This window comes from Puntigrus tetrazona, chromosome 23 (genome assembly GCF_018831695.1).
Source record: "Puntigrus tetrazona isolate hp1 chromosome 23, ASM1883169v1, whole genome shotgun sequence".
NCBI lineage: Eukaryota > Metazoa > Chordata > Actinopteri > Cypriniformes > Cyprinidae > Puntigrus > Puntigrus tetrazona.
The window spans coordinates 2,723,569-2,745,467 of NC_056721.1; the positions used below are offsets into that span (position 1 = coordinate 2,723,569).

At 41.3% G+C, this 21,899-nt stretch overlaps 3 protein-coding genes across 3 annotated transcripts in view; all 3 read right to left on the reverse strand.

Annotated features, from left to right (window-relative positions):
• Window positions 1-272: 272 nt before the first annotated feature.
• Window positions 273-3,288, reverse strand: LOC122328868 (fibronectin type III domain-containing protein 7-like). Its single transcript, XM_043224926.1, has 6 exons — window positions 3,044-3,288; window positions 2,690-2,950; window positions 1,872-2,159; window positions 1,506-1,742; window positions 1,201-1,266; window positions 273-1,014 (listed from the first exon to the last, which is right to left on the reverse strand). The coding sequence occupies exons 1-6, from the start codon at window positions 3,249-3,251 to the stop codon at window positions 737-739; spliced, it is 1,338 nt and encodes a 445-aa protein (XP_043080861.1). The 5' UTR covers window positions 3,252-3,288; the 3' UTR covers window positions 273-736.
• On the reverse strand, window positions 3,262-5,928 carry LOC122329165 (fibronectin type III domain-containing protein 7-like). Its single transcript, XM_043225365.1, has 6 exons — window positions 5,703-5,928; window positions 5,201-5,464; window positions 4,778-5,038; window positions 3,758-4,018; window positions 3,398-3,658; window positions 3,262-3,287 (listed from the first exon to the last, which is right to left on the reverse strand). The coding sequence occupies exons 1-6, from the start codon at window positions 5,926-5,928 to the stop codon at window positions 3,262-3,264; spliced, it is 1,299 nt and encodes a 432-aa protein (XP_043081300.1).
• A 1,325-nt stretch (window positions 5,929-7,253) lies between these two features.
• LOC122329166 (serine-rich adhesin for platelets) overlaps window positions 7,254-21,899 on the reverse strand; it is a 28,301-nt gene continuing 13,655 nt past the window's right edge. Inside the window, exons 19-42 of the mRNA XM_043225366.1 lie at window positions 21,573-21,836; window positions 20,701-20,958; window positions 20,312-20,575; window positions 19,959-20,219; window positions 18,842-19,102; window positions 18,161-18,424; window positions 16,814-17,074; window positions 15,707-15,967; window positions 15,370-15,630; window positions 15,022-15,282; window positions 14,679-14,939; window positions 14,275-14,538; window positions 13,860-14,123; window positions 13,322-13,582; window positions 12,844-13,101; window positions 12,501-12,761; window positions 12,127-12,393; window positions 11,746-12,009; window positions 10,766-11,023; window positions 10,386-10,646; window positions 9,978-10,238; window positions 9,607-9,867; window positions 7,677-7,943; window positions 7,254-7,564 (exon numbers count right to left, since the gene is read on the reverse strand). Of these exons, the coding sequence (XP_043081301.1) occupies window positions 7,254-7,564; window positions 7,677-7,943; window positions 9,607-9,867; window positions 9,978-10,238; window positions 10,386-10,646; window positions 10,766-11,023; window positions 11,746-12,009; window positions 12,127-12,393; window positions 12,501-12,761; window positions 12,844-13,101; window positions 13,322-13,582; window positions 13,860-14,123; window positions 14,275-14,538; window positions 14,679-14,939; window positions 15,022-15,282; window positions 15,370-15,630; window positions 15,707-15,967; window positions 16,814-17,074; window positions 18,161-18,424; window positions 18,842-19,102; window positions 19,959-20,219; window positions 20,312-20,575; window positions 20,701-20,958; window positions 21,573-21,836 (6,335 nt within the window). The remainder of the gene's footprint in view (window positions 7,565-7,676; window positions 7,944-9,606; window positions 9,868-9,977; window positions 10,239-10,385; window positions 10,647-10,765; window positions 11,024-11,745; window positions 12,010-12,126; window positions 12,394-12,500; window positions 12,762-12,843; window positions 13,102-13,321; window positions 13,583-13,859; window positions 14,124-14,274; window positions 14,539-14,678; window positions 14,940-15,021; window positions 15,283-15,369; window positions 15,631-15,706; window positions 15,968-16,813; window positions 17,075-18,160; window positions 18,425-18,841; window positions 19,103-19,958; window positions 20,220-20,311; window positions 20,576-20,700; window positions 20,959-21,572; window positions 21,837-21,899) is intronic.

The window sequence follows — 21,899 nt, forward strand, 5'->3', positions numbered from 1 at the left end:
TTGCATCACAATCTCATGCGCTTCTAGGGCTTTATGGCTGGGAGGAAAAAAATATCTTGATTTCAGATTGCTGAAGGAAATTATGCAACATTTTGCACTATATTAGGGGTTTATAAGAACAGATGAAGATTTGAATTGAAGTTTTCATTTCATGGTTAAAGCGTTCATTCACAGACTTTAAATCTTTCAGATGGCTTTATGTATAAAATGACTATTTCAGATTGTTAACAGCGCCATGTATACATCAGAAAATACAATGTATGGTTTAAAAATAATGCTTGATAAATTAACCATTTATTTGATCTAACTACACAAACATTCTTGATTAAATCATTTTATGACCTGGTTACAGAAAATGACTTTAAGATAAATACACAACTTTCTTTAAAAACTATGTGTTACAGTATAACATGTTGGTCAATCAATGTAGAATCTTTCCCCACATCTATTCTTCATTTTAAGTGACCCTGCCTATGTTTTTTTTTTAATCAACAGAAATGGTTATATATTAGGTATAACATCATAAAAATAATTATCAATATTGTGATTGGGTTCATTGGAAAATGATTAGTTAAGGAGACATAATCAAGACATTTTAATTCTATTTGATTTTCTTGTCTTTTTAGTAGTAATCATGGGATATAAGAAAGAGAAGACGCTAGTTCAGAGAACTCAACACCACTTTGGTTTGTTTTGTATCTACAGTCCTGTACAGTCCACCCTGCAGGAAGGCCGTTTACTTGGAGGCATTAGTAGTGACACACACAGGCTGGGAGTAGGCGCTCTGGATGTTGTGGTTTTTGGCAGACACGATGATGCAGTAAAGTGTCGCAGGTTCTAGATCAGTAACTGTAGCGATCTCAGTCCTGTATATGGACACAACCTCCTTCGGCTGTTCTTCGGTGTCCTTGTATACAATCAGAGTGTAGGACCCCGCTCCTGTCACCCGAGACCACTTGACCTGTAGTGAATGTCCGGTCACGGCAACCTTCACCTCAGGGACGGCCAGCTCCTCTGCAGAGGCGACACAATGTGATTAACAGCTACAGAGATATTTACACTGTAAAATATTGTAATTATTATATATATACTTCAGGAAAATCAATTCTCCATTTCATAGAATGTTTAAAGCCTACATTTAATAAAATTCTTTCACAATATTAATCATAAATTGTATAATTGTAAATGAGTTCATCTCACCAGGGGTTAGTGATGCAAACATCTTTGCATATTCCAGATTTCTCTTTCGACGGTTCGAGGTTTGACCTGTGTTAAAATGCATTCGTTTTTTTTTTTTATGCAAAAATTAAACGATGCACTTGCTAAATATGCACGTGATAACTCGCGTTTAAATCTCTATTCTCACAAGAAATGTAATTACTGAGCGAGAACATAAAAAAAAAAAAGTAGTCTGTGCACTACAGAAGAGGAAATTTCATTTCATTCCAAAAACAAATAAATAATTCCATCTGGGCTATAACCCACAGGCCCATTTTTTTTCTTACCAGTAGCTACTCTAGATGCGAGACTCTCTCCTGCACTGTTCCAGGCCGTCACAGCAACATTAGAGGCCTGCAGGCCAGAGACCTCACAGCTGAGGTTTGAGGTGAGACAGACGGGCACCCTGCCGTTAGAGCTCAGCTGGTAAACCCTGTATCCTGTGATAAGAGCTGAGGACATCCAGGTCACTCTGGCCGAGGAATTGCCACCCGTGAAGGTGACATTCACTGGTGGACAGGGCACTGAAGGACAGAGATCAAGAGATCAAGACAGAGATCGAGACCTTTTTTTTGAGATCAGTCTGTCTAATACAATCTTAAACTTAAAATGTCTTTCTCCCAGCAATGAAAGTTTAACTTCTTGTCTAGTACCTGTGACACCAGTAACAGCCTGAGATGGTTTGCTGATCCCTGCTGAGTTTTGTGCAAACACAGACACACTGTAAGTGGTGCTACAGGGAACAGGAAACTCAAAGTAGTTGATGCCTGTCCAGTAGGATGACATATCAATAAGAGAAGCTGGGTTGTTCTGGATATTGCCTGTCACCTGCACCAGGTATGTGACGTTAGGACATCTCACAAAATTCCAGTTGACCCTGATTAGAGTGGCATCAACCATCACATGTGTCCTCACCCTTACAGTGTCAGGAGGACATGGGACTAAAAGAGAGATCAGCAGAGAATTAATTATTAATTAATAACTGGTTAATTAGCAGAGTTACTGTTGTTATTTTTATTAATTAAAAGGTTCGTGAAATGAAAACATTTCCTTCATTTTTTGACATATAAGAGCTCATTATACTAAAAACATCCTGTAAGATTCAAAACTCAAAACATTCTCGTTAGTCTAAAAACAGCTTATGCTGAAGCTTGTGCCATTTAGCCCCACCCACCAATTCTACATTGATACCTGTTTAGCCCCGCCCATCTATTCTACATTGATACCTGTTTAGCCCCGCCCACCAATTCTACATTGATACCTGTTTAGCCCCGCCCATCTATTCTACATTGATACCTGTTTAGCCTCGCCCAATAATTAAACGTAACTTCCTTATCATTATTGGTGTGACAAATATAGTTTTTGAAGTAATGTGACTATAATACAAAAATGTAGAATGTTTTTTGTGTTTTAAGTTCTGTAATTTTCAGAGTTGATCCTGTAACATTCTCAGACATGTCTGGTGGTATACCTGCTCCTTTCTGGATTGGTATAGTGAGGGAGCTGTTACAGGTTCCATCTGAAACCTGCGCACTGAAGTTGTACAACGCCCCACAGGCCAGTCCACGAAAACTACAGGACGCGTTTGTAGTGTCGCAGTGAACCATGTGCCCGTCCATAGTTTGAACCTTTGTGAAGTAGTGAAGTGAACCTTGACCCTTGACCCAGGAAAGTGTGGCGGTCCCGGTGTCACACTGCACTTCCACAGTCATGTTCTGTGGCTCACAGGGCACTACGTAGAGAAAAGGAAATACAAATATGGCATGAATTTGACACCAAAATAAAAAGCTTTTCAAATTGTCTTTAAGCCAATATGTAGTCTCACCAGTAGAGAAGGTGACCTGTTGACTGGCCAGGCTGGTGCAGTTTCCAGCCGAAGCCGTTATTTTAATGTCATAAATCTGTCCGCAATGCAGGTGAAGCAGGGTGCAGTTGTTTGTGGTGCTTCTGCAGGTGCGGACATCTCCATCTCTACTGCTGGCTGTGAGTGCGTATGACTCGGCAACCAGAGAGGGTGACCATGTTACCGCCATGCCAGTTGAGTCACACACTGGGTTCGTTGTTAGATTCTGAGGAACACAAGGCGCTGTAAGAGAATTAAAAAAAGAAAGATTATATTCTAGGTGGGTGCAAATCATGCAGAGCATATGTAGCTTCTAAATCTCATACGCAAATGTACCTGTTTGCATCTTAAAGGGTGGACTCCGCATGCTGCTGCATTTGTCGGAGGATGCGGAAATTATAATGGTGTACTGCATTCCACACTTTGCTCCAGAGAGGTCACAGGACGTGCCAGTGCTGTTGCACATCAAAATGCTTTGGTCATTACCTTCAGCTGTAGCCACATAAAAGGAAGATCCCTCATTCAGCTGCCAGTTAACTGTGATATGGCTGCTGTAACAGTCTGTGCGTGCAGTGATGGAGGTGAGGGCACATGGAGCTGCAGACAGAAACAACAGAGATTCAGACAGTTTGGTGGATAAAGCTTGAGAGTCAGCATTTCAAAATATGAGGCATGAATGTTTGAGATTGTATGCACCTGTCTGAATCTGGAAGGCGTTGCCAGGTTCGCTTCTGCAGAATGAGTTTACAGCAGTAATGTGGAAGGTGTACGTGGCTCCACAGAGCAGGTCGGGGACATTGCAGTGCAGATTTGCAGCCGAGCAGCTGGAGTTGGCTCCACCCTTCTCCACGCCAAGTACAGAATAAGAATCTGCCCCCTTTGCTTGTAGCCAAGTCACCCAAGCTGAGTTACTAACACAGTCCAGGTTAGCTACCTCTCCTTGAGGAACACAAGGAGCTAAAAATACACACATACAATCTGTTAGTTTCCTATGCAGTAAATAAGTTTTTTTCCCAGTCCAAGTATGTGAACAGGATGTAAAAGTGTCTATGGATGTAAATTTACGATACTTACAATATGGCATAAATGTAGCATAATTTTGATACTTAGCTGGGCGAGTCATAAACTTAAACATGGTGGAGGGGACAATGATTGCTGCTGTCAGTGCTGTTTTCACAACAACTACATCCCTTTGTCATGTCACTAAAGTAGTGTATTTATAGGTTAGATAAATATAGAATGATCATTTACAGAATTGTCAACAAACTGCATGTATAGTGTGGTGAATGTTTAAATGTTTGTCAACCAATTGGATGCTACATTTTATTCGATTTTAAAGCACTTGAATACGACAAGCTTGTAATCATGACTTCATAAGTGAGAAATCAAATTTCATATATTCACATATTTCTAAATTGTAAAAATAAAATCTACAATTTGAGACCCGGAAACCCACGTAACTGTTAGAATAAATAATAATAATAATAATAATAAGGTTGTAAATTAATAATCTCTCTATCCAACCACTCGAAAGACTCGAGAAACAAACAAATCAATTGAATTTATGGGACTGTCACGTGATGAACGAATGACTTGTCCATTTTGCTGAATGAGACTCAGAGGGATGAGTTGGTAAAAGTCATTTAAAATCTTATGTATGTATCGACACCACATATCAGTGGACTGTTGGTAATTGTGCACTGTTGTGAAGATTACCTGAGGTCACATTAACTGCTGTGCTGGGCTGGCTTTCACAGCCACTCCTGACAGATGTTACAGTGACAGAATATGACTGTCCGCATGGCAAGCCACTGATTGAACAGCTGGTGCTAGTGGAATCGCATGCCAGAAAAGATCCATCACTGGTTTGTGCCCTCACATGGAAAGATTCTGCATCTGGATTGGCCGGCCATGTGACCATTAATGAGCCAGCAGAGCAGTTCACCTTAACATTGACGGCCTGAGGAGGACAGGGTGCTAAAACAAGAAAAATAATGTTCTAATAATCCTTTGTGGTAAAGGGTGCCATTTCTATGGAAAAGTAACTAGAAGTTTACTGAAGAAAATAAGAAAGATTGCACAATTTGCCACCACATGTTGTTTGTGGCAGTTCCAGTGTGCATTTTAACAGCCACTCACCAGTATGCAGTTGTGTGAACAAACTTTCTTTGCTGCTGCATGCGTGGTCCATAGATAGCACAGACACGTTATAAGTCTTTCCACAGAGCAGATGCTCTAGGTTACAGTGTGTCACATTGCTATTGCAGTAGGACTTATGGAAGCCGTCTACAGTGATACCCCCAGCCTGGTAGGATAATGCCCCACTGGCACTTTGCCATGTCACAGCCGCAGAGTTAGAGAGGCAAACAAGAGAAGCCTGCACATTGGTAGGTTCACATGGAACTGAGGAAGACAAGGAATATGAAGCATTAATATCCATGGGCATAGTAAGGATCATTCAGATCCTTACTATGCCCATTCAGATGTTTGGGTTTGTCAACAAAGATGAATATCTGATATCAGCAGATTAAATCCAGAAAACTACAGTATGTAGAATTTAATAGCAACACGGCGCTGTATAGAAACACTGCCGTAATCTGCATTCCATGTTGCTGAAGTGTAATATGAAAAAAATCCTTACCTGACTGTAATTGTGAAAAGGCGTTTTGGCTGTTACAGTGGCTGTCCTGAGCAGTAAGTGTGAGGTTGTAGGCTTGGCCACAGTGTAAGCTAGCTAATCTGCAGCTGGTGGTGGGGCTGCTACAATATGTTTGATGCCCATCTGGGCTGGATGCTTGGACCAGGTAGGAGGCAATGTGCTCTCCCAGTTCCCAAGACACTACACCTGTGCGGTTGGCACACTCCATTTGAGCAACGATTCCATGTGGCTTACACGGAACTGGAACAAAAAAAGGAATGGGCGGGCAAAATTGAGTTCAATAGTTCAAAGTTGAGTACTGATATGTAAATTATGCATGTACAGTCATCCTACCTGTGTCCAGCTGTACGCTATGACTCGGTGCACTTGTACACACTTGGTCGGAGGCAGCCACGCTGATGCTGTATGTGAGGCCACACAGCAGATTACTAAACTGACATGTAGTGCTACTGCTGTTGCATGAAGACGCAAAGCCTCCGTTGCCCTGAGCGAGAACAGTGTAAGAGAAAGCTCCTTGGCTAGGCTGCCAGGACACACCAACCACACCAGAGCCACAGCTCAGGTTTGCCTGAATGTTACTGGGAACGCATGGCACTGGGGACAAAATGGGAATTCTTAATTGGGTCATTCTACAGTTGGGGTGCTAGCACTCACTGTCATATAAACAAAGAACCACATTGTATTGTGTTTAATTAGGGGTGACCAACCTGAATGTAGTATTGTGATTTCACTCCTTGACACATTACAGTGGTGGCCAATGGCAAGCACACTGATGTTGTAAATGGAACCGCATACAAGGTTAGGCATAACACAGGAAGTATTTCTGCTGTCACATCCTGTCATCTGGCCATCTTTGCTAATGGCATGCACCTCAAATGATTCTGCCCCTTCACCATGAATCCACTGCACGCGGGCAGAGTTTGAAGAACAGAGCAAATATGACTCCACGTTCTTAGGTGGACAGGGCACTGTTCATATGAGGGAGAGAGCAAAAACAAAAAAAGGTATTTGAAATAGCATTAGGGCTGTATTCTCGTGCATTTTTCAGTAAATCACGGTTTTGTGATCAGTAGTGAATCTCCATCTGAAGGCCAGAGGGTGCTCTCTTGTTAAAAATTATAATTTCCCGCTGCAGAAGAAATGTAATGAACATTTGTTTCCCTCTGCTTTTCATTCAAAAGGGCTCATCCCTATGCTCTAATCCCTCTGGAGTAAAAATGCCCATCACGTCATCTTGGGGATCATGATCATGGGGCCCCAAAGCAGCCATATGTTGTACCACTTAAATACCTGATTCCAAAGTGGCGAGATTTGAGCACTTCAGTTTGTAATGAATTTGCTGCCATTATTGTTATCATTTCAAAGTGCCCTTCTTAGGAAGATATATCCAGTTTGGAACGTACTGAGGGAGTTGTGGCTGGAAGGGATACCGTTAGCGCCAGGAAAAAAGCAATGAAGCCACAGTTAACGATACGCAAATGTACTTATTTTGGCCTTCAGATGGAGATTGACAACAAAACACAGAACCATGCTTCACTGAATCACAATCACAGTTTTTGCCAGTTTTTGAATTTTCTTCTTCTTACCCGATGCCACTGCCAGGGCTGTGCCAGGCATGCTGTGACAAATTCCATCATATGATACCATAGTAACATTGTACGTTTTTCCACAGACTAGTGTGCTCAGTTTACAGTTAGTGGAGTTGCTGGAGCAGGTGGAGACCAGCCCCTCCGGTGTACTGGCATTAGCAGTGTAGAAAATAGACCCCGCAATGGGAGTCCACTGCAGGGATACAGAGTCAGTGTTGCAGTCCAGTGTAGCAGTAACGTCTGGGGCACAGGGAACTAAAAGAGAACATATGGTGATAGCATTCAATAAAACGACAAAAATGAAAAGACAGAACAGATTTTTTAGATCTAAAACAACAACAACAAAACTAGACAAATGTAACAATACCTGTGCGGAAGTTTTCTGCCTGACTAGGCAAACTGGAGCATTCATCTCCAACAGCAATAACCTGTATAGTGTAAGTCTCTCCACAGATGAGATCACTAAGAGTGCAATGTGTATCAGGCCCGGAGCTCTCACAGGAAATGAAATTGAATGTACTGCTCCAGGCATAAGTAATATAGTACAGCGCCCCCATGCTTGCATTCCAAGACACACGTGCCTCAGCAGTGGCACAGTCCAGCATCACAGACAAACCTGTAGGAACACAGGGCACTGCAAAAGAGAAAGAAAAAGAAAGAGTCAGCTTAATTTATCCAAACCACGAGAAAAAACACCCAAAACAAAACAAAAAAATCCCAGTAATGTGATATCATGCAATTTCATTAAATAAATGTGGTTAGAAAGCACTACTCTATCAATTTGCCCCCAACAGTGTACAGTTTGTCATGTTTCTTTAATCACCAACACACCTGCTTCAACTCACCAGTATGTTGTGCTAGCAGGACTAATGGGTATGACAGACAAAAGAGAGATGTGTAATGTGCAATGCTCCGGTACTGTGGGTGGGAATCGCTGGAAATAGGGCAAAATTCCTAAGACCGATAAATAAAGCTAAAGCGAAGACTAATAAAGCTACATTTATAGTTGGATTTTATTGCGCAAAAATTGCTGGATAATCTTTTTGAATGAATGCAAGCCAGAGATATAGAAAAAATCAACCCATAGCAACATTATTTAATTCAGTACCAGGATCGAACATTTTTTCTGCAAATGATTAGTGATGCAACAAAACATTTAATAATTTTTTTTTAGAACCAATCCGATACAAATTCATAGTATTTGCTGAGTCAATCCAATACAGTGCAGTTTTTTAAATCAATGTCGAATTTTCTTACTTCTCTGGCCTGATTAAATACAATCCACTACATATAGACAACTTCATTTTAATGACAAATAACAATAAAATATATATATATATATATCTCATAATCTATGACTAAAATGTGTGTGCATGGCACTAAGGGTGCCGTGAGATCTTTTGAGGGTGCATAAAATTTCAACAAAATTTTTTTATTAAGGCAGAATCAGTGTAAACAGTATTCTCATATCATCTAGGACTAGTTATAAGGTGTTGTTGCATGCAAACTCTCGAAATGAAACAAATAAATAAATAATAATAAAAAAGCTACAGAGATTTTAAATATCTATTTCCCTATAAGGGTGCTGGGAACTTTTGAAAGGCTTTCCAAGGGTGCCTCAAACAAGAAAAGGTTGGGAACCACTGCTCTAGACAAATCACGGGTGTACAATAATTTCATTAAATCTATTGAAGCATTTTTATTTACAAATAAAAATGAATTAGTGCAGGACTAAATCTGGTAAAATGTTACACATTGCTCTTTGTTTTGCACTCATGAAAAAAGTATAATAAATGTATAGCACTGTAATGAAGGCATATGTTAATAAATATGAACAAGAAAGACTTAATATTCTGTTATTGCACAGAAAAGTATTATAATACAAAAGGCACCAACACAGTGGTACAAAGTGCTTATGCGCATCCAGACTTAAATCTCTTATTGAGCCCTCTTGAAGAGAATTTAATCGTTCTAAATATAGTAACTGAACGAGACACTTGAAATGTGCACAAACTTTATGGTGCTTTCCAACATTTTTGTGCTTCCTTGAGGCCTAACAATAACACCAAATATTATATGCTCAGTATGGTTTTGGATCGGTCTCCTCTCACCAATAACCCGATCTGGCAGATAATGACCGTATCTGACCCGATACCGATCTGGAGTATCGGATCCATGTACCCGCAAATGATCCTGAATTTCTATGTAGCCAAAGTGATTTAGTGTGTAATATGTATATCTTGAGACTTGTGTATTTGTGTCTTAAATTTACGATGTTGTTTGTTTGCGTGCATTACCTGAGTTAAGAGCACTCAGCGCACTAGGTGTTGAGTTACACAGGCGACTGGAGGCAATCACGCTAACATTGTATGTTACACCGCAGGACAGTTTGGCCATGCCGCAGCTCGAGGACCAGGACATGCATGTTCCCAAAGGCCCATCAGGGCCATACACTGTCGCTGTGTAGTATTCTGCACCATCAGCTGCCTCCCAGGATATAGTAGCAATGTTGGAGATGCAGTCCGTGGAGGCAAGGACAGATGTGGGAGTACAGGGCTCTGCAAGAAGGCAGAGTGGCATATTCAAATATGTCCTTTTAAAAGGAAATGAGTTATGTACTTCTTTTGACACTGTATCTCGTGGTACGTGTATGTGAGAGGACCTTAACCTGTCTTCAGTACTGAGGAATTACTGGGCTGGCTTCGACATATGTTTCCCACAGCTTGCACAGTCAGATAGTACGACTGACCACAGTTGAACTCAGAGAATTGTGCACTTGTGGCACTGGTGGAGAGTTCTACCGTTTGACCACTATCAGATTCTGCAGAAACCACGTACATATGAGCATTTTCACTTGCTTCCCAGGTGAGGGAAGCCACTTTCATGTCGCATTGGAAAGAGGATACCAGGTTTTTAGGGACACATGGAGCTGTACACAAAAAAGGCAATCTTGATCAGCCATTTGTTGGATTGCAATAAAACATTTTTAAGCATATAGTCACAGATATAGAACGGCAAAGAAGTTTCAGTTATTGTTGCCTTACATAGAATTCTTCCATATCTGTTAGACACTCACCCATGTGTATGACTGTGCCGTCACTGGGCCCACTGTTGCAGATTTGGGCACTGGCAATGACTTGGACAAAGTAATTTTCTCCACAGTGCAGTTCCTCCCAAATACAGTGAGTTGTGTTTGTTATGCAGACGTGTGTGTGGTTATCCTGTCCTATGGCAATGGCGGTGTAAATGTCTGCGCCATCACTGCTAGCCCAACTGACAGCTCCAAGGTTATTCTCACACTCTGCATAGGTCTCAATGTGGTACGGCACACACGGGGCTACAGAAAATAGCAGTGATTAATACAGATGAGGTATAAATGTCAGAAAGTCTTATTTAGCAGTTTAGTCATTTGTTAGTTTGGCCTTCAAGTACTGCTTTTTATGAGTTTTGTCTTACCAGTGGTAAAATGCGCAGGAGTACTTGGTATGCTGTCACAGACATCATTTTCTCCCAGTGTTGTAAAGGTGTAGGTCTGTCCACAAAGAAGCTCTACTGTCAGTGTAGATTCAATTGTCTGGAAAGAGTCCATGTATCCTAGGTTGCCTGTTATGTGCATTGTGTAACTTGATGCACCTCTGCTATGACTCCAGTTTAAGAGAACGGTGTTGTTATTACATGATCCTGAAACTGTTGGTTGAGTTGGCTGACAAGGTTCTGAAGAAACAGAAACACCTAATGTTAAATTATGATTTTAAATCCTAGTGAACATTATTTATGCTGCTGTTGGATTTTCATGTTTGGAAAAAGTTTTTGAAAAAAAAAATCTAGATGGATGACAGTTTCTGTTTACATTTTGCTATTTGTATAAATTTTTGTGGAAATGTCACCAAAGAAGTGTGTCTGGTATTTTTTGTTTTGTGAGGTGAAAAATAACCTTATTCACCTTCCCAAAGAACCCAGTGGTAAGGGAACAGTGGATGCAGATTGTTTCTCCGGGGCAGCAACATTGTGCAAGTGTTTGTTTGTTTCGTAATTTTTAGTGACGAATGTTAAAATTTAAGTCATTTGATTTTGTTCTTGTTTTATTTATGTCGATGTCACAGCTTGCAGATTATTGTAGCTCAAAATTGCGTGCTCATGACTCTTTAGCTTGGCCCACGACAAGCCTCCAGGAGCTTGACAGTTTTCAGAGTGAAATGTTAAGCTGTATTTGTCGCTTTTGAAACTGGCAGAATTTGTCCGTTATATAGTTAATAATCTCAATCAGGTAGGTTTTCCTAGGGTTGGATCTGAACTTTGCAAGATGGTAACCCTCCAGTGTCCTGTCAACCAGCTCTTTTAGAGTTAACAAAAAACTAAAACAGCTTTGTCAAATAGGCTACAGAAGCACGTTTAGCTACCCCTGCTGTGTACAGGTGAAGGTCAGAATCATCTACCTGTTGTAATGTGTACAGTGGTGCTGACATCACTATGGCAGTGGCTACTGTAGGCTTTGACGGTGAAGGCATACTCCACTCCACACTGCAACCCACTCATTTCACAGCTGTCAGTTGTAGAGTTACAAACTCTATCTGTTACTCCTGTGCTGAGGCTGGCACTAACAAGGTAGTATAGCACGTCGTCCCTTTGCTCCCAAGTCACAATGGCTTTACTTGGCTTGCACTGAAGGTTCACATTCACGTGTAAGGGAGAACAGGGTCCTAGAATCAAACGACAAATCAGTTCAATTTGATATTCCACTTATCATCTGTAGGCAGTTTCTACAGCTACACTGCAAGTGTTCTGTCGCTTTTGCGAATATAAATACTGTGACTCACGTGTTTGGAAAGTCACTCCCGTCTCCTTGGTAACCTGACATTTATCATTGATTGCTGCGAGCCTCACCGTATAAGTCTGTCCGCAAGCAAGTTTGCTGATAATACAGAAATTGTCTTGAGAGATGCAGGAGGCTATGTAGCCATTGTTACTAATAGCAGTGAGTTCATAGGATGCAGCTCCACTGCTCCAAGCCCAGCTGAACGATGCCGTGGCATTCTCACAGTTCACGTCAACAGTGACTGAACTGGAAACTGGTAGACAGGGGGCTAGACACAAAGAAGCAGCAGCAATGAACGGTTCAGTAGATGGTACAGCTCTCTGTTATTTAAACATATGTCAAATGGTTCTTAAATGGTATAATTAGACGTCTAACCTGATGTAAAGAGAACTGTCTCGCTGTCTGTGCTGTTGTAAGTTTCTCCAATGGCACGTACTTGAGTGTTATAAATCGTCCCACACATCAATCCCGTCACACTGCAGCTGGAGCTAGTTGTGGAGCAGGACAGGCTTTGACCGTTGCGGCCCTCTAGGAAAGCTACATATGCCACTGCCCCTAAACTCTCCTCCCAAGACACAGTCCCTACACCACTTGTGCAATTCAGATGGGTTTGCACATTGTGGGGCGGGCAGGGTTCTGGTGAAGCATACAAAGTCAGTCATTGGATGCCTGTGCAGAAAGCACAGAAATCATTGATATAATGACACATTGAATGCACCTGTGTTTAGAGTAGTTGATGCCGACACGGCAGTCCCTCGACAGATGTTGTTGTGTGCTGTCACTGTGATGTCATATGTCTGACTGCAGGACATGTTATAGAGGGCACAGGAGGTGTCACTGGTGGAGCAGGACAGCACTGATCCCAGATCATTTGCAGCATGTGCTGTGTACGTGGAAGCACCTCTGCTTCTGTCCCATGACAGCTGGCCAATAGATAGGCCATACCGCACTTCAATATTCTGAGGTGCACAAGGACCTGAGTTCATAATGAAGAGAAAGAAATTGTTACATTATAGTGGTCTGCATCTTTGTCCTACTGGTGATTATATGTAAAATAAAACAAACAAACAAAAAGAGCATTTCATGCAAGTGCGGATCATGGCCTTGTACATTATAGTGGTACCACCATAGTCCTAGCAAACATGTGCCATATACAGAATGACATTGACCAAACATATAACAGTGGTTTTGCTCACCTGTATTCAAGTGGCCATTCATGGCTGCAGTAGTACTACAGGTATCTCCTTCTGCTAACACAGTGATGTTGTAGCTCTCTCCACAGGCCAGTCCCGTCAACTCACAGTAAGTATCATTGCTTTCACAGCTGAGCACATGGCCAGATTCCCTTACTGCTGTGGCCATATACTTCCCTGCCCCGGTGCCTGGCTGCCATGACAATACAGCCATACTGGAATGACAGTCCAACAGTGCCCGAATATTATGAGGCATACAAGGGGCTGAAATACAGACAAACATCAGTCAGAAAACCAAGGATTTTTAACATAACTCTGATTGGTTTTATCTGAAAGAAGAAAGTCATATTTTGGGTGAATTAACTTAATATCTGTGAATTGCTATTCAGTTTGTTTTTCACAACATACCGTGGGGTGTGTAACCCGGCACAATGTGAATTGTGGATTAAAAACATTTAAAACACAAACTTTTAGGGAAATTGTATGAGTGTGTGTGTGTGTGTGTGTGTGTGTATGTAAAGTTGTTCCTACTGCTTTCTACCTGAATGAACATCAGTGACGGCACTAGGTAAGCTGTCGCAATATCCGTCTGATGCTATCACACTGACACGGTAAGTCTGTCCGCAGACAAGTCTGTTAACTGTACAGGTGGCGTGGTTCATGCTTTGACAGCTGGTGAGTTGCCCATTACTGTCCTCGAGCATGGCTGTGTATACGTCTGCTCCTGCGCTCTCTTTCCAGAACACAGACACGTCGTTCCCTTGGCAGCTCACATTAGCAGTCACATGATCCGGCACACAGGGCACTGGACATCAGAGAAGTGACAGTCAGTGAATCAGTTCCATGATTGATTGTCAAAAGATTGAAAATTTGACGTTTGCTGTGCTGTATAATAGATATTTCTGCACCACATCAGTGTCTCTAATGCACATTGGAGTAAAATCACGCACACTTACCTGTCCTGATTGGAGCAGCTTGACTTGGCGCACTGGAGCAGATGCTGTCCTGTGCTATTACTGTAGCAGTGTATGGCACACCACACATCAGTGATGTGAGATCACACGATTGACCAAACCCTGAGCAGCTGTCGGAGTATAACCCATCATCACTGAAGGCCTGGATCGTATAGAGCTCACCAGCTTCATTGCTCACCCATGCCATAGTGACTACATTATCACTGCAGCTAGTACTGGACACCAGACTTTCCGGAATACAGGGAACTGTGGATTGAAACACACTATGATGACAAGAAAAACAAGCCAGAGAGACATAGCATTTTTCATATAATAGGTTTGAAATAAAATGAAAAGTTATATAAAAGCATCACTGGTAACAGAGTTGAATGGTAGGTGTGTGTTACCTGACCGTACGATGACCTCAAGGCTCTGAGAGCTGTTGCATGTCCTTCCCTCAGCAGTGACTGTCAGGGCATACATCTGGCCACAGGGAAGGAAAGGGACCTCACAGGAAGTGGAACTTGCCGTGCAGCAGGTGGTCTCTCCATCGGTTCGCTCCAAAGTGGCAGTGTAGCTTAAAACGCCAAAGCTCTCATCCCACATCACACTCACCGTACCAGTGTCACACCCAAGAGACGTGATCACATTCTGAGGTGGACAAGGGGCTGAAAGGGAAAATAAGAGGAAGTCTGAAAATGTGTAGTCTTTTTACACTGAAAATAAATCTTTATGGTCTCACTCTCTTACCTGTCTCGGTTTGCAACGTGTTGCTTATTTGACTGTCACATTGACTGTTAGACGCGATGACACTAAAGTTGTAGAACCTTCCACACTGTAGCTGTTCAACTGTACACTGGCTATCAGTTGAGTTACACTCGTACTCTTGTCCATCGCTGTCAGTTGCCGTGGCAATGTAGAGCTCTGCCCCTGCAGACTCTTCCCATGTCAGCCAAGCCGAATCAGACAGGCAGTCCATTTCAACATCCAACATGATGGGAACGCAAGGAGCTTTATACACAAACACAAATACCAAAAGTGAATTTTATGACACAAAGATATTTGGTGATGCGTTAAAGTTTTGTTAAATATGCTGACCTGCTATAATATACTGGACCGGTGAATTCTTCCCATTGCAGCCATCCCTTAAAGGTATTACAGTCACATTATAATCTATGCCACAGGTCACTGTGATATCACAACTTGTTTCTGTGGTGTTACACGTGTAGTTATAATTGTTATTGGAGTTAAAGGCATGTGCAATATAAAGGACACCATTCACACTAGAGTCCCAGGACACGGATATAGTGTTTAAATCGCAGTCCAAGATGGCAAAGATAGCATCTGGTGGGCAAGGGGCTAAAGAATGCAAAAAAAGAGGTGTTAGAGAGATTCAAATATTGAAATATGAAATAATTTCTATATGTAGGGGTACCTGAGGTGACATGCTGCACAGAGCTTTGGGAACTGTTGCAGGTTTGACTATAGGCCACCACCGTCACACTGTAAGTCAGGCCACAATGGATGTTGGGAACTTGGCAGAAGGTTGTATTTGAGTCACAACCCAGCACTTTACCATCGCTGCTCCTCACTGTGGCATGGTAGTGATGGGCTTGACCTTTCTGTTGCCAAGTCACGTTGAGAACAGTAGCTTGACACTTCAGGATTGTCTTCACATTCTGTGGCACACAAGGGGCTGCAAGGGACACAGAGGTAAAAGGTCACTACAAGTGGACCACTTCTTGTATACCGAATTTGAGTCCTGGTTTGAAGACATTTCTTGATTCCGCTCATTCCTCTGACACTTGCCTTCCTGACAACTCACTATACTATCATAATAAAGGCAAAAAAAATCCTTAAAATAATAAACTAAAGCAGACTGTGGTGTCTCATGTCACCTACAATGGAGCCAAAAAGTTGAGACAGTAAGATAATTCTCCATGCCAGCAGGTGGCAGAAGTCTTGATTCATCATTCAGAAAGAGAATCTTCTCTGGCCATAGAAGAGTTCTGTGTGTGCTTCCTCTTGACTTTGTCATTTGCCTAATTTCATTATTTCTGACTTTCTTTCTTTGCGCTGGTTCAAAGATCTCTTACTAAAGACTTAATTAAACATGCTCAATCGTCTAAAAAACCTTTAGTGGGCTTCACAAGATGGCCCATTGTTGGTAAAATGTCAGTTTTATGTGTCACGGCTAAATGTCTAATGCATATGAAACACAAAATTGGAAATACATCAGGAGTTTTGAAGTCATTGTCTGATTGGTCAAATTATTCAGGATTTCCAGGTGATGTGTGTGTCACATTCGTTAATGTTTTCGACTGGAAAAAAAAACATTTCACAACCTACAAAATAAAAAAAATGCTTTTAGGAGTGCTTTTTAGGATCAGCAACCCTGTGCAAAACTCAAAGCCAAAATGGGAGGATGTTTTGGGTGGTTGCAAAGGTGTTGCCATGCAACTGCCAAGGTGGGCTGATGGCTGATGGTTGTTAGTAGCTTTAGATATTGGAAATGATTGCACAAAATTACTGTAGGTCTCACCTGTTTCAAGAATACGAACTTCACTTCTGGATCCAATACAGTCACCATCCACACCAGAAACATGAATTTGATAAGTCTGTCCACACTGCAGGCCTGAAATATCACAGGTGAGTTGGCTGGAGTTGCAAGTCACCCTATGATCTGTATTGCTCTTGGCAACAGCCATGTAGGACACAGATCCCTGAGAGGAGTTCCAGGCAACCGACACAGTGTTTGAGTCACAAGATGACTTGATGGACACCTGAGTGGGTGGACATGGCGCTGAAGAAGCAAAAGAATACCAAAAAATATGAATTAAATATTCTCAATATATCTCATCATGCTAAATTTAAAGTTTAAAACAAGTCACATATTGTAGTCTAGCTATTATGCGTACTACAGTAGTACTGCTCTGTTTACAGAGGTAACCAAGCAGATGCTATATTGCTGCTTTTCCATAAGTGCCACCTGCTGTCACAGTGTGAATTTGCATTCAGACTCAGCCCATCTATTTTGTTCAGGTGTTTTATGAAGGATGGTTTCACAAAGCTAAAGCTATCAGCGAGACGAGACCGATCTAAATCCGATATACTATTCTGTGTTATTGTTGAGCCCCACAAAAGGCACAAAAACATAATAGAGTACCATACATTTTTAATGCACTATATTTGAAGTGCCCTGAAGCTGTTCCATAAGTTCAATGTGAGGTACAGATGAATATTTATGTTATTCATTTTAAACCTCAAAAAGTTTTTTTCTCAGCCATGGCTGTCTGTTATCCTCCAGTGTTTTCAAACTGTTCGGTTACTACAGTCAAAACAATGAAACTCTCTTCAGCAGCTCACAGTAACTGAGGTTTAAAACTGTTAAAAGAAATGGCTCAAAGCATTGCACAGATTTAATACACTACGCATCAATATCTCTTCCCCTTTGATCTTTTCTATGCTGCGCAGCCTGAGCACTGTGACTTTAATTATTTTTTTATATTTAAAAATTAGTAGATTGTGTTTAACACACAAAAGAGTAAAGAAGTAAAGAATTTCTACGTTGATTTAAAAAAACAAAAAAACTTGAAAAACTGAACAAATTGTATCATTGCATCCCTAGTTGATACTGTTGCATGCAGGCTGTGAACTGAAGCTAATAATATCTAAATATAGAAACTCTGAAGTCAGCATGTGGCACATTTTCACTGAAATGGATTCAAGAATAATTATATCAAGCAAAAGTCCATACAGGTGATGTCATTGTATGAAACCATCGTGGTTTCAGAGGACAATGATATTATATAGTTTTTTTTTTGTTTTGTTTTTTATAATAGAACGGTATGTGAACTGTGCATAATTCATTGGCTTATGAGATTGTTACCTGTCTTGAGGGCAATCCAGTCATCTGATTGGTCAGAGCAGGTGAACCCATCTCCCCTCACACTGACTTGGTAACGGCTGCCACAGTGCAGGTTGGTTACATTGCAAGCAGAGCCAGGTGTACTACAGCTGACTTGGTGATCCACATCAAAGCCCACAGCAGAGGCGTTATACATCAGTGTACCCTTCCCGGATGTCCATGAGATCAGAGCAGAGTCAGTTCTGCAGTCCAAAGTTGCTTGTAGATTAGAGTGTGGACATGGAACTAGTGAAGGGAAATGCAAACGCATAGTTTTGTTAAAGTTGCTCTGTGAAATTTCTGCAAAATAGATTGGCCTTATCCCAACTGCTGTCCTTTGGATTTGCTGTATGATACTTGACATCTATACATGTCTGTAAAGTCCAGGGGCAGTCCTGGAGAGTTTTGCTCCAATTTTGAGGAAAAACTCAAGGGTGCCTGTAGTTTTCTATCTTTATATTTTGTTCAGGTGTGTCTCATTAGGGTTTAACTGACTCTCCAGGACAGCCACTAAGCTGACACCTGCTGGCCTGGATGTATTAAGTTTGTTAAAAAATGACAGCGACACTGTTTGCTTAAGTCCTTGTCTAATACTTAACGCATCCATAATGTGTATATGACAAACTCTGAGTTTATACAGCTGTAGCTGTCTGTGAACAGTACCTGTTGTGACAGTGATGGGTGCACTGGTCACGCCCACACAGGTGTCATCTTCAGCTGTGACTGTTATAGTGTAGTTTTGTCCACAGTCCAGCTGTGGTAAAGAGCAGGTGGTGTCTGTGTTGGTACACGTGCCGTTTTGTCCCGTGGTGCTCACAGCATGAACAGTGTAACTGTTAGCGCCACGGGCAGAATCCCAGGTTACCGTGGTGATGGACGTGTCACAGTTTGTGGTTGCGACAACAAAATTGGGAACACAGGGAGCTGGGAGAGACAGTAGTGTGTGTTAATAAAGCTATAGGTCCATGAACAGAAATAATACACATTTTTGAAGTATAAAGAAAGCTATGAGACCAAGAGTCTGGACGGGAGTTTTAGGAATACAGCTAATAATCTTGTGTGTAGTGTTCATGAATATTGTTCTGTACCGCTCAACTGTGAACATGGTAGTCTATTTTTTTTAAAGATGCAATGCACTATTGATTAAAGGAGTTTTGACTTTGTGTATGTGATTTTTATCATTGCCTTAAGCAGGAATGAATGCAAGTTATCTTCTTCTATGGTCAGTTTTCTCTTTCTCCGTTATGGCAGATCAACAGTTTGAAAAGTAAGAAGGTTTAATTCATTGAAACAGCCAACATGGCAACCCTGGAGTTTATTACCACCAGAGCAAAGCAAGAATATGTGCATGACACCCATACAATACGTTCAAAGTCTTTGGATTGTTGTTCTTTTGAGAAATAAGTATTTTTCTAGAAAATCTCCTTTACTGACCAGTGCAAAATCAGAGCTAAAATTATACAGATGTAGAATAAGTATAGCTTGCTACGCATTGGACAAGCATTATATCTGCATTTGCTTTCATAAAGTAATTTTCTGCTATGTTATGGTTGTGCTTGTTAAACAACAGAAACCCTGTAAGCTTTTTATTGCAAATGCATCACATTCAATTTCAAAATTATATTTTTATTTTGCATTTAAGTAATATATAACATAATATGTCTTTACTTTTCCATATTTTTTTTGGAGAAAAATTCTTTAAACTGCTTTGTTAATATTGCCATTAGCTATATCCGTCTCAGGTTAAAGTATCCATCGTTTGGGTGCAGCTTTGTCTCACCTGTATCTAGGCTGAAGTTGTCGCTGGGTGCACTGGTGCAGTTTCCGTTGGATCCAACCACACTAAGTGAGTAAGACTCACCGCACTGTAGCTGTGCAAACGTGCAAGACCTAGTTTTACTGTTGCACACCATTGCACCACCGGTAAAGTTGAGCGCAGTCACCGTGTCAAACTGATCAGCTCCATTGTTGTCCCATGTTACCGTAGCAGTGTTAGTGCTGCACTGCAGCTGTACATTTGGGCTCTGTGGTTGGCAGGGGGCTGATGGGATACAGATGATAGATGACTAGATTAATACATTTTAAAGGGTTGGGGTTGGTTTAGAATTGCTTGGAGTAATCTAGTTAGTTTACCTGTCCTGATTTGGTAGTCTGAACCCTCGATAACTCCACAGTTAATTTTGGATGTGGTCACAGCGATGCTATAGGTGCGGCCACATCTTAAGTTCAAAATGGTACAGGAAGTAGAGCTTGTGTTACAGGAAACCCGAGTGCCATCTGTACCGATAGCCAGTGCTGTATAGGAGTCAGGATTGTTTGGACTGGGGTCCCAATGTACAGCCAGCATGTTAGAATTGCAGTCTAACTGTGCCATAACATTACTAGGCAGGCAAGCCGCTGTGACGCACATGTGGGGGGGGAGCCAAGAGGAAAGTGTTTTACCAATTTTGTCAAGTTTGCAAAAATCAGCTTAAAAGCAATTGGAGTGTGATTTAGTTAAATAGGATAATGTCTTAAATTACCCGAGTCAAAATGGATGCTGTTGTTGGTGGTGCTGTTGCAGGACCCCAGTGTGGAAACCACAGTGGCTGTATATGTACTTCCACAGTCAACCTTCACAGAACAGGAATTGGTGGAGGATGTACAGGAAATAGTTTGTCCATTGCTTCCCACCACATTGGCAGTATAGGTGTATGCTCCTGTACCGTTCAGCCAGCTGATGGTGGCCCTGTTTGTGCCACAGCTGGCAGCAGCGGTCAGGCTACTGGGCGGACAGGGAGCTGTGGATCAATGTATGAGGTTCAGATCAATACATTTTTTATGTGACCTTTGTGTGACAGTATTAATATTGCACTCATTTTATGTGTAACTTTGTATAAAATGCAGCACTCATCACTTTCACTATTTACACAGCTAACCAATCACAGTGCAAGAGTTTACTTGCAGGCCATGTTTGTGACACCTCCTGAAATTTCAAAACCTATCAATGAATATAAACCATTTCTAGATTTTTGGTATTGTTTGGTGTAAGAGTATGCATGTTATTTTGCTATGTCCCATGCAATGGTAGTATAATATTTTCAAATCCTAAAATCATACAATTAATCCTATTTATATTTAGTTAAATTATTATTTACCCTGGCACCAGAAAAATACCCCAGAAGTGACTTGAAAACAGAATTTTCAAAAACAAGTTTAACATATCTATATATGAATTATCTTCAACAGCCATACTAAATAGTTTTGTTTGTTAACTAATTCGGTTTGTAGCTTTGAAAAAACTTGTGTGTACACTCTGCAAAAAAACAAAGACCTAATCATCGTGTCTGGGATAATTTTGCGTAATATCTGGCTTACCATAGATTTTTTCCTACGTATTTGTATCTGTTTGTACCTGTATAGATCGGTGTTGGGCTTCCGTAAGGACTGGTGCAGGTGCTGTCTTGAGCAGCCGCTTGTACGATAAAGCTCATGCCGCAGTGCAACCCTCTCAGAACGTATGATGTTTGTGTTGTGTTGAAGGTGGAGTTCAGCCCATCCACCTGATTGATGAACAGGATGTAATTGACTCTGGACACTGGGCTGGGGTCCCATGTAATGCTAATGTCACTCGTAGCACAGTTGGTATGACCGGCCAGATTTGAAGGTGGGCAGATAGCTAGAAGAGTGAGGAATTGGGTCAAAATCAAACACTTCTAAACTGAGTAAACAGGTTATAATA